Source organism: Arachis hypogaea, chromosome 11 (assembly GCF_003086295.3).
Source record: "Arachis hypogaea cultivar Tifrunner chromosome 11, arahy.Tifrunner.gnm2.J5K5, whole genome shotgun sequence".
NCBI classification, from domain to species: Eukaryota; Viridiplantae; Streptophyta; class Magnoliopsida; order Fabales; family Fabaceae; genus Arachis; species Arachis hypogaea.
The window spans coordinates 135,930,006-135,943,347 of NC_092046.1; the positions used below are offsets into that span (position 1 = coordinate 135,930,006).

Consider the following 13,342-nt stretch of genomic DNA (forward strand, 5'->3'; position numbering starts at 1 on the left):
GAAGTCAGGTAGTAGCCTCAGCACTGGTTCGAGAGGACGACAAAGGGCAACAACCTGTATACTTCATTAGTAAAGCGCTGCAGGGATCCGAGCTGAACTACCAAAAAATAGAAAAGTTCGCCTATACTCTCATACTGACATCTCGACGACTTCGCCCGTACTTCCAGGCTCACACCATTAATGAAATCTCTACGTGGACAGATCTTCGAATAAGACTGGAAACGGCGCAGGTGTGATAATAGAAAGCAACAAAGAAACCCAAGTTAAGCTTTCCCTCAAATTTGGGTTCCCGGCCTCAAACAACCAGGCGGAATATGAAGCGTTACTAGCTGGTTTGAAGCTGGCTAAGGAGGTTGGAGCTCAAAAACTCAACATCTTCAGTGATTCACAAGTAGTCACCTCACAAATAACAGGGAGCTACCAAGCCAAAGATCCCACCATGAAAAAGTATTTGGACAAAACCAAGGAATAGTTCGGACAACTCGGGGAATATAAGATCTGCCAAATATCCCGCGAACAAAATGCCCGAGCTGATGCACTCTCAAAACTAGCCAGCACTAAACCAGGGGGCAACAATAGAAGCCTCATGCAGGAAATGCTGCAGAACCCGTCAATCTCGGAAGAGGAAAAAGTCCTAGCCATAACAAGTCAGGATCAAGGATGGATGACCCCCATAATTAATTACCTCAAAACAGAAACACTCCCCACAAATGAGAAGGAGGCAAAGAGGTTAAAACGGGAGGCTCAGTACTACACTATCATAAACAACACCCTATATAAAAGAGGGATTTCAATACCACTATTAAAATGTGTGCCGACCTCCAACACAAGGGAAGTTTTAGAGGAAGTACACAGTGACATTTGTGGTAATCATCTCGGAGCACAAGCTCTCACTAAAAAAATACTCCGGGCGGGATTTTATTGGCCAACTCTACAAAAGGAAGCTACAGAGTTTGTAAGGACATGCCCACCATGCCAGAAACATGCCAACTTTCACATTGCCCCGCCAGAAGAGCTCATCAGCATAACCTCGCCTTGGCCATTTGCAAAATGGGGACTCGATCTTCTCGGACCATTTCCCCAAGGATCGAGACAAGTTAAATTCCTCATAGTCGGGGTAGACGTCTTCACAAAGTGGATCGAGGCAGAGCCCCTAGCCAACACCACTGCTCAAAGGAGCCGAAAATTCCTATATAGGAATATTGTCAGAAGGTTTGGGGTTCCATACTCCATCACTACAGACAATGGCACCCAATTCACAGACGCGGGTTTCAGAAAGTTAGTAGCCGACTTAAACATAAAATACCAGTTCACCTCCGTTGAACATCCCCAAGCCAATGGACAAGCCGAAGCGGCCAACAAAGTCATATTGGCTGGGCTGAAACGGAGACTGCAAGATGCAAAGGGAGCCTGGGCCGAAGAACTTCCACAAGTCCTATGGGCATATCGAACAACGCCACATTCCACCACAAACGAATCACCATTTCGACTAGCATACGGAGTAGAGGCAATGATCCCAGTAGAGGTCGAGGAAAGGTCGCCTAGAGTGGTTCATTACAATGAGGAAGCCAACTCTCAACTTCAAAGGGAAGAGCTCGACCTACTTCCTGAAACCCAAGAAAAAGCTCAGATTAGGGAAGAAGCACTAAAACGTCGAATGGCTTCCAGATATAATCAAAAGGTAGTGCCGAGAGGTTTCATTGAGAATGATCTCATCCTAATCCGAAATGATATTGGAACAACTCAACCCGAAGAAGGAAAGCTGGCAGCAAACTGGAAAAGACCCTACCGAGTCATAGAAGTACTTGGGAAGGGCTACTACAGACTGTCCGAACTCGAGGGATGAGAGCTTCCCAGATCATGGCACGCCTGCAACCTAAGAAGGTACTATAGCTAGAAAAAGTAAAAGATCTCATCATAGGATGCACTCTTTTTCCTGAAAAGGTTTTTTAATGAGGCACCAAGTTGAGATTCAGAAATTATCCGACTTAAAGGGATAAAAAACTCCCACATGTATATATTTGCATTTTCTTTTAAATAAAGCATATTTTAGATATTCTACAAGTTCTCAAGATGCATTAATCTGAAGCATTCATCGTCCGATTATAAAGCAACAGATCGGCAGAAAAGTGAAAAACAGATTCACTGCACGATCACGATAAAAACCAATAGAGATGAAAACGCGATTCATCTAAAGGTCGACCAAACAAAGATAGAAACCACCTTCTACAAATCGGCAAAGATGAACACAGAATAATGCAAGAAGTTATTGAAAGTGATCCGGAAAAAGAACCTGACGAGGTCTTATGGATTGCTAAATAATAACTTAAAGACTGGCCGACGTTAAAAAGTCGGACCAAGTCAACCCAAGTTATCAGCAAATCCCTGGAAAGAGGTCTGGCCAACCCTATAAAAGAGGAATTGCTATAACTTAGAAGAGATCGACATGACGAAGTCGGTCTCCTAAGAAAAACAAGTTATAAAAGTAATCCCTGAAAGAGACATGACAAAGGTCCAAGAAAGAAGATTACAAAAAAGGTCCAAGAAAGAGGATTACAAAAATAACTTAGAAGAGATCGACATAAAGAAGTCGGTCTCCTACAAACGAACAAGTTATAAAAGTAATCCCTGAAAGAGACCTGACAAAGGTCCAAGAAAGAGGATTACAAAAATAACTTAGAAGAGATCGACATAAAGAAGTCGGTCTCCTACAAACGAACAAGTTATAAAAGTAATCCCTGAAAGAGACCTGACAAAGGTCCAAGAAAGAGGATTACAAAAATAACTTAGAAGAGATCGACATAAAGAAGTCGGTCTCCTACAAACGAACAAGTTATAAAAGTAATCCCTGAAAGAGACCTGACAAAGGTCCAAAAAAGAGGATTACAAAATAACTTTTAAGAAATCGACATAAAGAAGTCGGTCTCCTGCAACAAACAAGTTATAAAAGTAGTCCCTGAAAGAGACCTGACAAAGGTCCAAAAAAGAGGACTACAAAAATAACTGGAACGAGAACCAACGTAAAGAAATCGGTTATGGATGGCCAGAAATAAATACAAGTAAGAGCCAGAAAACTGAAATACAAGTTGGATCCACACATCCACAACCTCAAAGGATCCAAGCTACAAGCAATAGGTACAAAGCAATCCAAAGAGGCCGAGCAGCAAGGCTTCAGCATTCTCAAAACCCAAAAAGGTGCCAAGACAAGTGCAAACAAGCATGATATGAAATACAATATTATAAACAAGCTTCAGGATCAGGCCCAAAGCTTGAAAGCTACTTGTTGTTTTTTCAAAACGAAAAGTTGCGAAAAAAGCAACCAGAAGGAGTATCAACAGTCAGCAAAATATTCAAATTACAAAATAAAGAGTTTAAAAGCCCACAAGTCGGGCCATCTACACAAACATCCAAGAAAAATCAGCTAAGATCGGGAGCCTTCTTGGCAGCATCAGTACAGGGAGAAGGAGGGCGAGTCTGAATAAGCACCGCATCCACGGTACCATCATCCTAGTTCAAGATCTGACAGTCCGGATCAGAAACGGAATGACCGACCTCACCTGGAGGAACAACAGAAGTTGACACTTTAACAGAAGGCACAGGGGGAGGCTCGATATCGTCATCATCCTGGTCATCAGGGACAATCTTACCATCCCTCACAACATTATCCAGGCTAAAAAGAGTAAGGTCGGCCTCGGGAGCAATAATTCGAACCTGCTCCTTCAGGTTCTCGTAAGCAGCATTCACACTGCCAACAGGATGACCCTGAAGCTCAGAATAATCAGCTCGGGCGTTCTCCAACTCCCCCTTCAAACGCATTCCCTTCCGATAGGACATAACGTAGCTGTCTTTATGCCTCAAGGCCGTGTCCTCGGCCAACCGCACAGAAGCCGCCAGAGCAAGGGAACTCGCCTTCTCATTCTCCAGATCCTTCTCCAGTTTGGCCACCTTCACCTCAAGCTCCTCTTTCAAGCCCTTCATCCGATCAAATTCCTGTTTTGCCTCCTCCATGAAGGCTTTGGTGGCATGGAGAAGAAGATTTTGAGCCGTTCAGTACAAGGCAGCTCCCATATGTGCCATTTTTACACTACTACGAGTTATAAAGTCCAAATGACGAAGGAGTGATACATCATCCATAGGGAGGACACCGTATGGACCGATCTGCTGATCTACGAACTCGACCGCGTCAAAATCAGGGGCATCAAGGTTGAAAGGCTCAATTGTTTTTTATTTCTTGTTGGGAGGAGCACCAGAAGTAGCAGCGGAAGACTGCGGAGGCTCGGCCAGGCAAACCCTAGGAGTGGGAATTACCCTCCTCGAGCCAGGAGAACTCGGCACGGGCGGCTTCACCGGAACTTGAGAAGAACCCTCTCCCGCCACCTTGGCCGAGATATTTTGAGCAGCTGCAGCCTTCTTTGCTTTCTTGTAGGCCTTCATGGAATCGTTGTTTTTCGACATCTCTAAAAATACAGAATCGACCACAGCAATGGGTTAAATCACAAAAAGAAGAAGCAAAACTAAAAAGCAAGTATAGAAACAAGTCAAACAGTACCCAAAGCAGTTCGAATCAAAGATGGATCACTCAAAAATCTTTTCGTATCAAGATGGGTTGGTTCCCCCCATAAATCTTCAAGAACAATTACAAAAGCCCGCTCAACCTCGTCAAGCATCTCCCATGTATAGCGAGACACTCTTACATTCTTTTGCCATTCTAGAGGAAAGACAGGCTCATCATTTTCATCAAGAAAAAAGGGGCGGGCCCCCTCAACAGCACGGACTCAGAAGAAATAATTCTTAAAATCTTTAAAAGACTCATCGTACATGGCAAAAACTTTATGCCCCTGTGCCGACCTGAAAGAAACCCAGGAAGCTTTCTTTTTGGAAGACCCTCCGGGCTTGGCAGAAACAAAAAGATAGGGGAAAAGAGTCTGAGAAGGTGTTATCCCTAACTCTTGGCAAAGCAGCTAAAAAATCTTGATAAAACCCCAGGAATTCGGATGAAGCTGGGATGTGGCAATATTACACGACCACAACAAGTCGGTCTCGAAAGCAGTAAAAGGAAAGGTAATGTCCAACTGGCTGAAGAAATATTCATAGGCGTAGAAAAAGGGATGCTCCCCCTCGACAGAAGTAGGAAAGCAAACCCTCTCGTCAGAGTCGGGCGCCACAAGCTCATAATCTCTCTCCCGGGCACCACCACCACAAATCCTATGACGTTTCCTCAGCTCTACACAAAACTCAGCATCCACAACAGAGACACACATTAAGACAAAGGAGTCCAGCCAATCGAACATCCCCTCGAGAACTTTAGAAGACATCTCTACAATGTTATGGCGAGAAGACATGAGGCCAATTAATCCTACAATAAGAAAAGAAGATTGGATTACTAAAAAACATCTCGGACGAGGGGCAAAACAACTCGACTAATATGATACAGAAGAACAAACAAAAAAGGAAAACCCCATGACTTAAACCAAAGCCTTGGGGCATCCTTTGGAGGCAGTAACAAAGCAAGGATTCAGGAAAAATCTACAGCTTACGTCCCGGCATCTCTCAAACAAGAAAAGTCAAATCACAAACATTTCAGAAAGTCAAAACCCAAAAAGTCATCAAAGCCACTATCTTTTTACAGTCTATTAGCAAAAAGCATCGACAACATCAAACACGCCAAGCGGAAATCGTCAAAGGCACAACCTTTTTTCAGAATCAAACAAAATCATCATCAAAGGCACAAACAGAAATGGTGATAACATGCAAAAGCCTTAAGAACATCAAGCAACAGGAAAGACGAAAAGGTTCATGCAAAAGGGCGAAGAAACTCCCAGAACACACATTACAACAGCAATCAGGCACAGCAAAAGCAGAAAGATCCAAACTTTCTCCAAATAAAATCAAAACTTTCTCAAAACCAGACAGGAAAATGACGTGAGAAAGGAAGAAAAACCAACCTGAACAAAGAAAGAAGCTTCAAAGGAGATTGAAGATGGAAAGATGGAATCACCCAGAGAATCGCCAAATGATGCTGAGGCAAAATGCAGGCGAAAACAGAAAGTGAGAGAGTGAATGGAGAAGTTACGAAGAAAGACGAAGAAGAGAAACCATTTTTTGATCGTGAATTTCAAAAATAAAAGCCAAAGAAACGGGCAATCAAAACCAATTAATGAAGGTATTTAAAGCTTCGCATATTCCCAAAGCCAAAGCGCTGATATAAAAACGCGCGCTCTTAGAGGAAAGTGTTCCATATTCAAAAAGGTTCTACAAAGAAAGGAATCGACAAAATGCTCGAGTTTGGCTTCACTAGAGAAAGATCGAAGTCAAGGACTCGACCTCAAAGCAGAAGACCGAGCTCGAGCAGGGGCACTGTTCACACCCTGGTTCGAGCTATCCGATCCGGGATGATCAGCAATAAAGCGACCGACCTCTTCAAGTCAGGCTGTCCGACCTCTTCAGGTCAGACTGTCCGACCTCTTCTCAAAAGAAGTCGGTCAAATCGACAGAAAAGCCCAGTAAAGGGCCCAAATAGAGGAACACGACCCAAATCCAAAGGCAGTCCAAGCCTATAGAGATAAGGGCGGTTCCCTTGAAGATAAGCTAACCACAACTCAAAGATAAAGATAAGATAAGATAACTAACTTATCTTATCTAGAAAGGTCACTCTACAACCACTATAAATACACTGGAGCACCCAGGTATAACTCATACTCTGATTCTACAATAAACCTGCTTAATACCCGTGCTAACTTAAGCATCGGAGTCTCTTGCAGGTACCCCCCACCCTCCGGTGACCAAGGATCAGAAGTGCAGCCAGTCCAACAAGTCGGACACAACAGCTCCAGCCGCCACCAGCCAGCCGGACACGTCATCTCCGACCAGTACAGAAGATCTCATCCGAGATCGACCTACAGTTTCAGGTAACCCTCGGAACAGTTCGCAACATGCTTTTGTTCATGCAATTTGGCTAAGGCTACCGCGGTATCATAATCTTGAGGTTTAGCTATCATCAACTCATATTTGAGATACTCCTGCAAGCCAGCAATAAACAAGAATACCAACCATTCCTCACTCAAACCAGTCACTTGGGTTGATAATTCCTCAAACTGAGTGTGATATTCTGCCACAGAATCAGTTTGTTTTAGCTCCTTAAGAGCTGCCTTTGGGTCATAGAAATAATTCTGGCCAAAACGAATTAACAATGCATCCAAGAATGAGTCACAAGTATGTCGAATATCATTTTTTACTAACCAGCGATACCAGGAATAGGCAGGACCAGTTAAATGGAAAGAAAGCATCCTGATTCTCATCTCCTCAAGCACACTAAACCATTCAAAATATTCTTGCACCTTGAAAACCCACTCCTCAACCCTTTCACCATCAAAAATAAGTAGTTCAACATGCATACCTCTATTTCCCGAGTGGAAGTGATTAGAATAATGATGCTGCTGCTTGTTGTTGTTCTCACCGTTAGAATCAGAGTCCTCTTCTCTAATTATCTTCTTTTTCTTCTTAGAATCTGCTAACATTTCTTTGATTTCTTTCAGGAATTCTTCCATGGAATGCAAGCGGTCATTAGTGTCAGAGACTTTGCTGTTAATCTCAATCTGACCCCGCTGTAAGGCTGTAATTTCCGCTTGAGATCGTTGGAGTTTATCGGTATCCACCATCTCTCAATGAAAGCACCAATGATAGATTAGAAAAATTGTAACAGGATTTGTGAGAAATTTTTATAATGGGAAGAAAATATACTAAATTAGTGTTGTATTACTAGTGAATAGCATGAATGAAAAGGAGTACGAACATAAAACATTTCCCTGCTTTGAGTGAGGGTGACACTCCAGAGTCCAATTCTCTAGTGGACAAATGATAATTCTCTACTCTTTCATGATGCTACTTTTACCCTATATCACTCATTCTCATACTTAATCGTAACTAACTTTGCCACATAAGCATTCTAGAAGCAATTTGTTACATCATATAATCCTGGTACCAAGTTGGACGTTTCTTTCTTTTAGGGCTCAACATTTCTGGCCCATGACTCTCTTCTTTTTCATCTTCAATTGGTTCCTCTTCAGCTGGCCTTTGTTGATTTGGATTTGGAATTGCATCAATATCTATATAATTTAAGACGTCAATCATTTTATTAAGGTGAATTGACCTAATTTTTTTTTATGATAAATGAATTATCCGTATTAAATTTAGGCATATGTAGCAACAAAAATTCAGATACTATCACTACCACAAAAATGGGGTTTAGCCACCAAATTTTAACTACGAACACTAAATCGTGATAAAAATAAATGAGCGTGTCTTCTATTTATCACGAAACATTGTTACGTGGCTAAAATTTAACCTTTTGCCACACACAATATTTACGCATGTACTTCCTGCTTACATTAACGTGTCATGACTATCCTTTTTTGAATAAATTAATTTCTTAAATAAGTTTATTAATGTATAGTATCATTTTTTTAAATATTCTGGCATTAATACACATTTATGAAATTAAATTTAAAAATATAAAAAATGAATTTAGATAAAATAAAAAATTATAAAAATAAAGATAATATTTTAATATTTGAGTTAATTATAAAGATAAAATTTATTTAGCTAAAATAATATAATTTGAATAGATAATAAAAATTTCAATAATTTTTAAGTATAACAAAAAATTTAGTTTTTATTAAAAATAAATTATTTTATCATTTTTAAATTTAAAAAAATGAGGATAAATAAAAAAAAATTAGTTTTTATTTACATAGTTTAGTATTCACTATATATTTTTGTGAGTACTGTACTCTTATTATATGCATAATTATCTTTTTAAAAATTATTTTGTGAAATTATAAATTAAATTTTTTATTTATACTATTATTTAATTGGTATATTTCATTAATTAATTATTTTATAATAATTTTTCGTTTTATAAAAATTAATACTAATTAATTTATGAGTCACTTATATAAAAGTTTGCAATTTTGTTAAGTAACAAAGAAATTGATTTGTAAAATTTTTTATAACAATTTTATGTGATAATTAATTTGTCTAATGTAATAAAATTTTAGTAACTAATTTAGTAATTAAAATTTATTAAACATTAAATTTTTTAGGTAAAAATATTTGCAAAACTTACTTAATGTATAACTCTTATTATATTGTTTCGTGTATAATAGGTAAATAATTAAATAATAGTGAATTGTTTAAATCGTCAACTATCAACTGCATGAAATGAGAGATTGTGAGAGTCATATATTTATTAAAGTAGTTTGTTGGTTATTTATTGTTATTATAATAAAAATTAAAGATAAAAATATTACAGACTCAAAATTTAAATTTAAATTTAAATTTTTAATCATATTTAACCATTAAAAAATAAATAAATAAATAACTATTGTATTAAAAATAAAATAATTTAAAGTATATTTAGTAGATAATAAACAGTAGAATGGAAAGAAATATTCTTAAGATTAAAAAAAGTTAAAAGACGATCTAAACAACAATAACCAAGCTGAATTTTTAAGATTTAAAATTTTAATGTGCGCTTAACCTGAGGTAGTTTTTGGCGGAAAGTTAAAGTAATCACTAATCACGGACAAATTCCAATATAACTTCCCATCATTCACGTTGTCTTTTAACTCCTACTTTTGTGCAGCACCTTAAAACACTTTCTTTAACCACACTATATGAACCCTATCATATGATAAGGTATCCTCCAAACTCAAAATACCGATTTTTTTTCTTTCTTAATTTTGGTGTTATTTGTTGGTTTTTTTAGCAGATTTTTTCGTGGAGCAAAAACCTAATAACTTAGGAGAGACCTTTTAGCAGAACTACGATAACCACAGGTCAACAACAATGAAGAATTTGCAGAAGATTTGGACGAAATAAGTTTCAAGCAACTGTACCTACCAGAAAAGATTATAATGACCCTTTAGTCGTGAATGTCAAAGGTATATGAAATTTTAATTTTTTTACGTGATTTTTTGAGTTCTAATATTTAATTTATTTCTTTTATTCAATTTTGTATTCAGTTGTAGACACTTCTACGGGAGAAATCACAACTGGAAAAAGGACAACAATTCAAGTTTGGCATTTGAAGAATGATGAAAAAGACATTATGGAACTTGATGGGCATGGACAAAGTCGAGATAATGACGCAAATTAATTGGTAGGTTTTTGGGTGTAATAGCCCGTGGAGCAATGTTGTAAATTGGAAAAGTCTTTGGTGCTGAAAATGTAGACGTGTGATAAATTTAGAGAAGCTGGTTGAAACTTCAGAGAAAAAGCTATGGATATGAAGAAACCAATGCAAGATTCAGTTGGCAGCTCTGTATAAATTTTTGTTATCAATATACAGTGATAAAGCACCTAGTTTATCTAGGGATATGCCAGACATTTAATTTGTGTATTTAATAAGTAATAGTTGAAATTTTAAATACATTTATTCTAGAAGGGATTAGAATTTATTTTATTTATGTTAAAAAAAAATTATTTTTTATTATATATAAGTTTAGACTTGTATTATTATTGTTGTTATTATTATTAGTATTTTTTTTATGAAAAAATGTTAGATATTATATATTTAAAAAGTTTGATTTTTGTTATTAATGTTATATATATAAATATAATTTTAATTTAATAAAATTGTTCAATTAGAGTAAATTAGCACAAATTAGCCACTGATTGTATGTGAAAAGCCACAAAAAAATTGTGGCTGAAAAACCCGGCCTGCACAAATTATTTAACCATGGCATTATACGTAGACAATGATATATAAATTGTGACTCTTTGAAGGTCTCCACAATATTTAAAAATGTGGTTAATAACGTTAAAATCGTGACAAATTGAAAATGCAACCCCCAATTAGCCACAAATATTCTTTCGTGGCCAATGTATGGTTGCTACGGTTATCTTAGAATTTAGCTACGATTTTTTTCGTAGCTAAACTCCTTATTTCTTGTAGTGTATCTTCATTTTTTCGATTAACGGTGTCTTTTATGATATGGTATAAATGAAATATTTATATGTGCAAGATGACCAAAAAAAATATTAATTAATGGAACATAACTTGTTAATAAGACATTTATTACAGGAATATTGCTCACGAAAGGGCAAAATAGTAAAAGGAGAGATTTAACTAAACGAAAATGTTGGATCATAGTTTAGAAATCATAAATGGTCATCATTTGCTTGTTTTGACCTTTTTTTAATACATCTAAATTTTTATTTTGTATGACATAATTATTATTGAAATAAATAAATAAATAAATAATTATAGATGTAATAAACGTATGTATAAATGTTACATATATATTGTCACAAAAAAAATGTTATATATATATATTAATTTAGAACAGAAATATTAGACAGTCAAATATTATTTTTAAACTATATCTAACCAAATTACGTTTATGTACACGCACATCTTTTTTAATCTGATCTTTATCTACGTCTCTTTTCCTTCTTGTTTGTGTCCTTTTTTTGGTGTCTTTTTTTTTTTTTTTGCATCATCCTACATCTTCTTTTTTTTTTTTGTTTTTTGCTCTAAAAAAAAGAACGATAACAAAAAGATGAAGGAAAAAAAAAAAAACTAACAATGCAACAACATTCAAGCATTTATCATGGACAAAAAAAATTCATTACCAATTTAGAAATTCAATATAAAAAAAGATAGATATGTAAACTAACAAAAGAACATAAATATATTTTGTCATAGATATACTACGTCATGTTTAAGAAATTGTGTCACAGTAAAGAAATTTTTGGTATTATTTTTGTTTCTGATATTGTCTAATTGGTTAAGAAATTTTTTGTGTCATGGTTAAAAAATTTTTAGTGTTATGATTGAGAGTAGTGCTAAGGAGCCCAGATTTGGAACTCTAATACCATGTCCTGAAACCACTCATCCCAAAAGCGTAACCTGATAGGACAATGTAACACTAATAATCATATCTCTAATACTTTCTAAACCTTCATTGTACACATTGTACGCTTAGGTCATTGGCTCCCTATACTTTCTCTATGATTAATTAAGAAATGGTTTCTGTGTTTTTTTTGTTTATGATTCTTTTTTTAAATAATTTTTTATTTTTTTTTTAATTTCATTCTCTCATAATTCTTCTTATTTTACTCACTAATAAAAAAATAAAATAAAAAAATAAAAAAATCAAACAAAAAATAAAAAATAAGATATACTATAATAACACCAAAAGAAAAAAAAAGAAAAAAAAAGAAATGTGAAAAAAAGAAAGAACCACACAAAAGAAAGAAGAAGAAGAAAAAGAAGGAACACAAATAAAAAAATGTGTGATTCACACGCATATTGTGTGAGTAATTTTTGATAAATTTTGATCAATTTAATTAGACTTGATTAATAAAAATATTTGTATAGATAATCGGATTATTAATTATAAATATTTAATTAAATAAAATAATTTTATGTTATTGTTTTTCTAACATGATTCTAATTAAATAGTACAAGGAAGAACCAAATAAATAATTACGAATAATTCACATTATTTTCCACGGATAATCAAAATGTTATTAGTTGTCATATATATAGTCAATTCAATCCCTAAATAATTAAAAGCTCTAGAAAATAGAAATTTCAGAAATATATAAAAAAAAAAGAATAAGTAAAGCAATTATTTGTTGAACTAATTAAGAATCACAAAACTTGCTTTAATTTATTAATTATTATACCACTGCAGATCATTGCTCAGTACATAATGCAACAACGAGTCGTCTTAGTAGTCCTTCCAACATACGAAAATGACAAATAAGCAGGAAGCTAATGCCTAATATCATCCATATTGTTAAACATGCAATAAAAGAAAAGCGACAAAAGAAAATTAAAAGAGATGCAGGCGATGATGACGATCACTTATTGACACTTCATAGATCGGCGTAGTGCATGCATGCATGTAAATTTAATTATCAGGGCACTTGAAAGAGGTGTCCCTCCTACAGTTGTTAAGAATGATGCTTAAGGAGAGTGGAATGTTGAGGTGGATGCCGAGAATGTTGGCTTTAAGGGCAGTGCAAAGACATAGAGCGGCTTCAAGATCAACCAGGCCTGCAATAAGGCTACAGCATGGCTGCTGTGGTGGAGACCCTGCACCTATGATCAACACTTTGGCGCACACTGCTAACTTTAGGGTATCAATAGGACAATGATGGCTCCCCGAATTCCATGAGGGCTCTACGGCGGTAGAATTCACCGTGGTAAATAGAAGGAGGAGGAGGAAGAAGGACACGGGTGTAACATTCTTGTTGGAAGCCATTTCAATTTAGTTTGAATAGAGAATCTGTAATGTATTGGTGTGGTTTGGAGGTGAGAATTGAGGGCTTA

The 13,342-nt window shown here is 36.1% G+C and overlaps 1 protein-coding gene across 1 annotated transcript; it reads right to left on the minus strand.

Moving 5' to 3' along the window:
• Window positions 1-12,920: 12,920 nt before the first annotated feature.
• On the minus strand, window positions 12,921-13,274 carry LOC112721889 (cortical cell-delineating protein). Its single transcript, XM_025772910.1, has one exon. The coding sequence runs from the start codon at window positions 13,272-13,274 to the stop codon at window positions 12,921-12,923; it is 354 nt and encodes a 117-aa protein (XP_025628695.1).
• Between the last annotated feature and the right edge of the window lie 68 nt (window positions 13,275-13,342).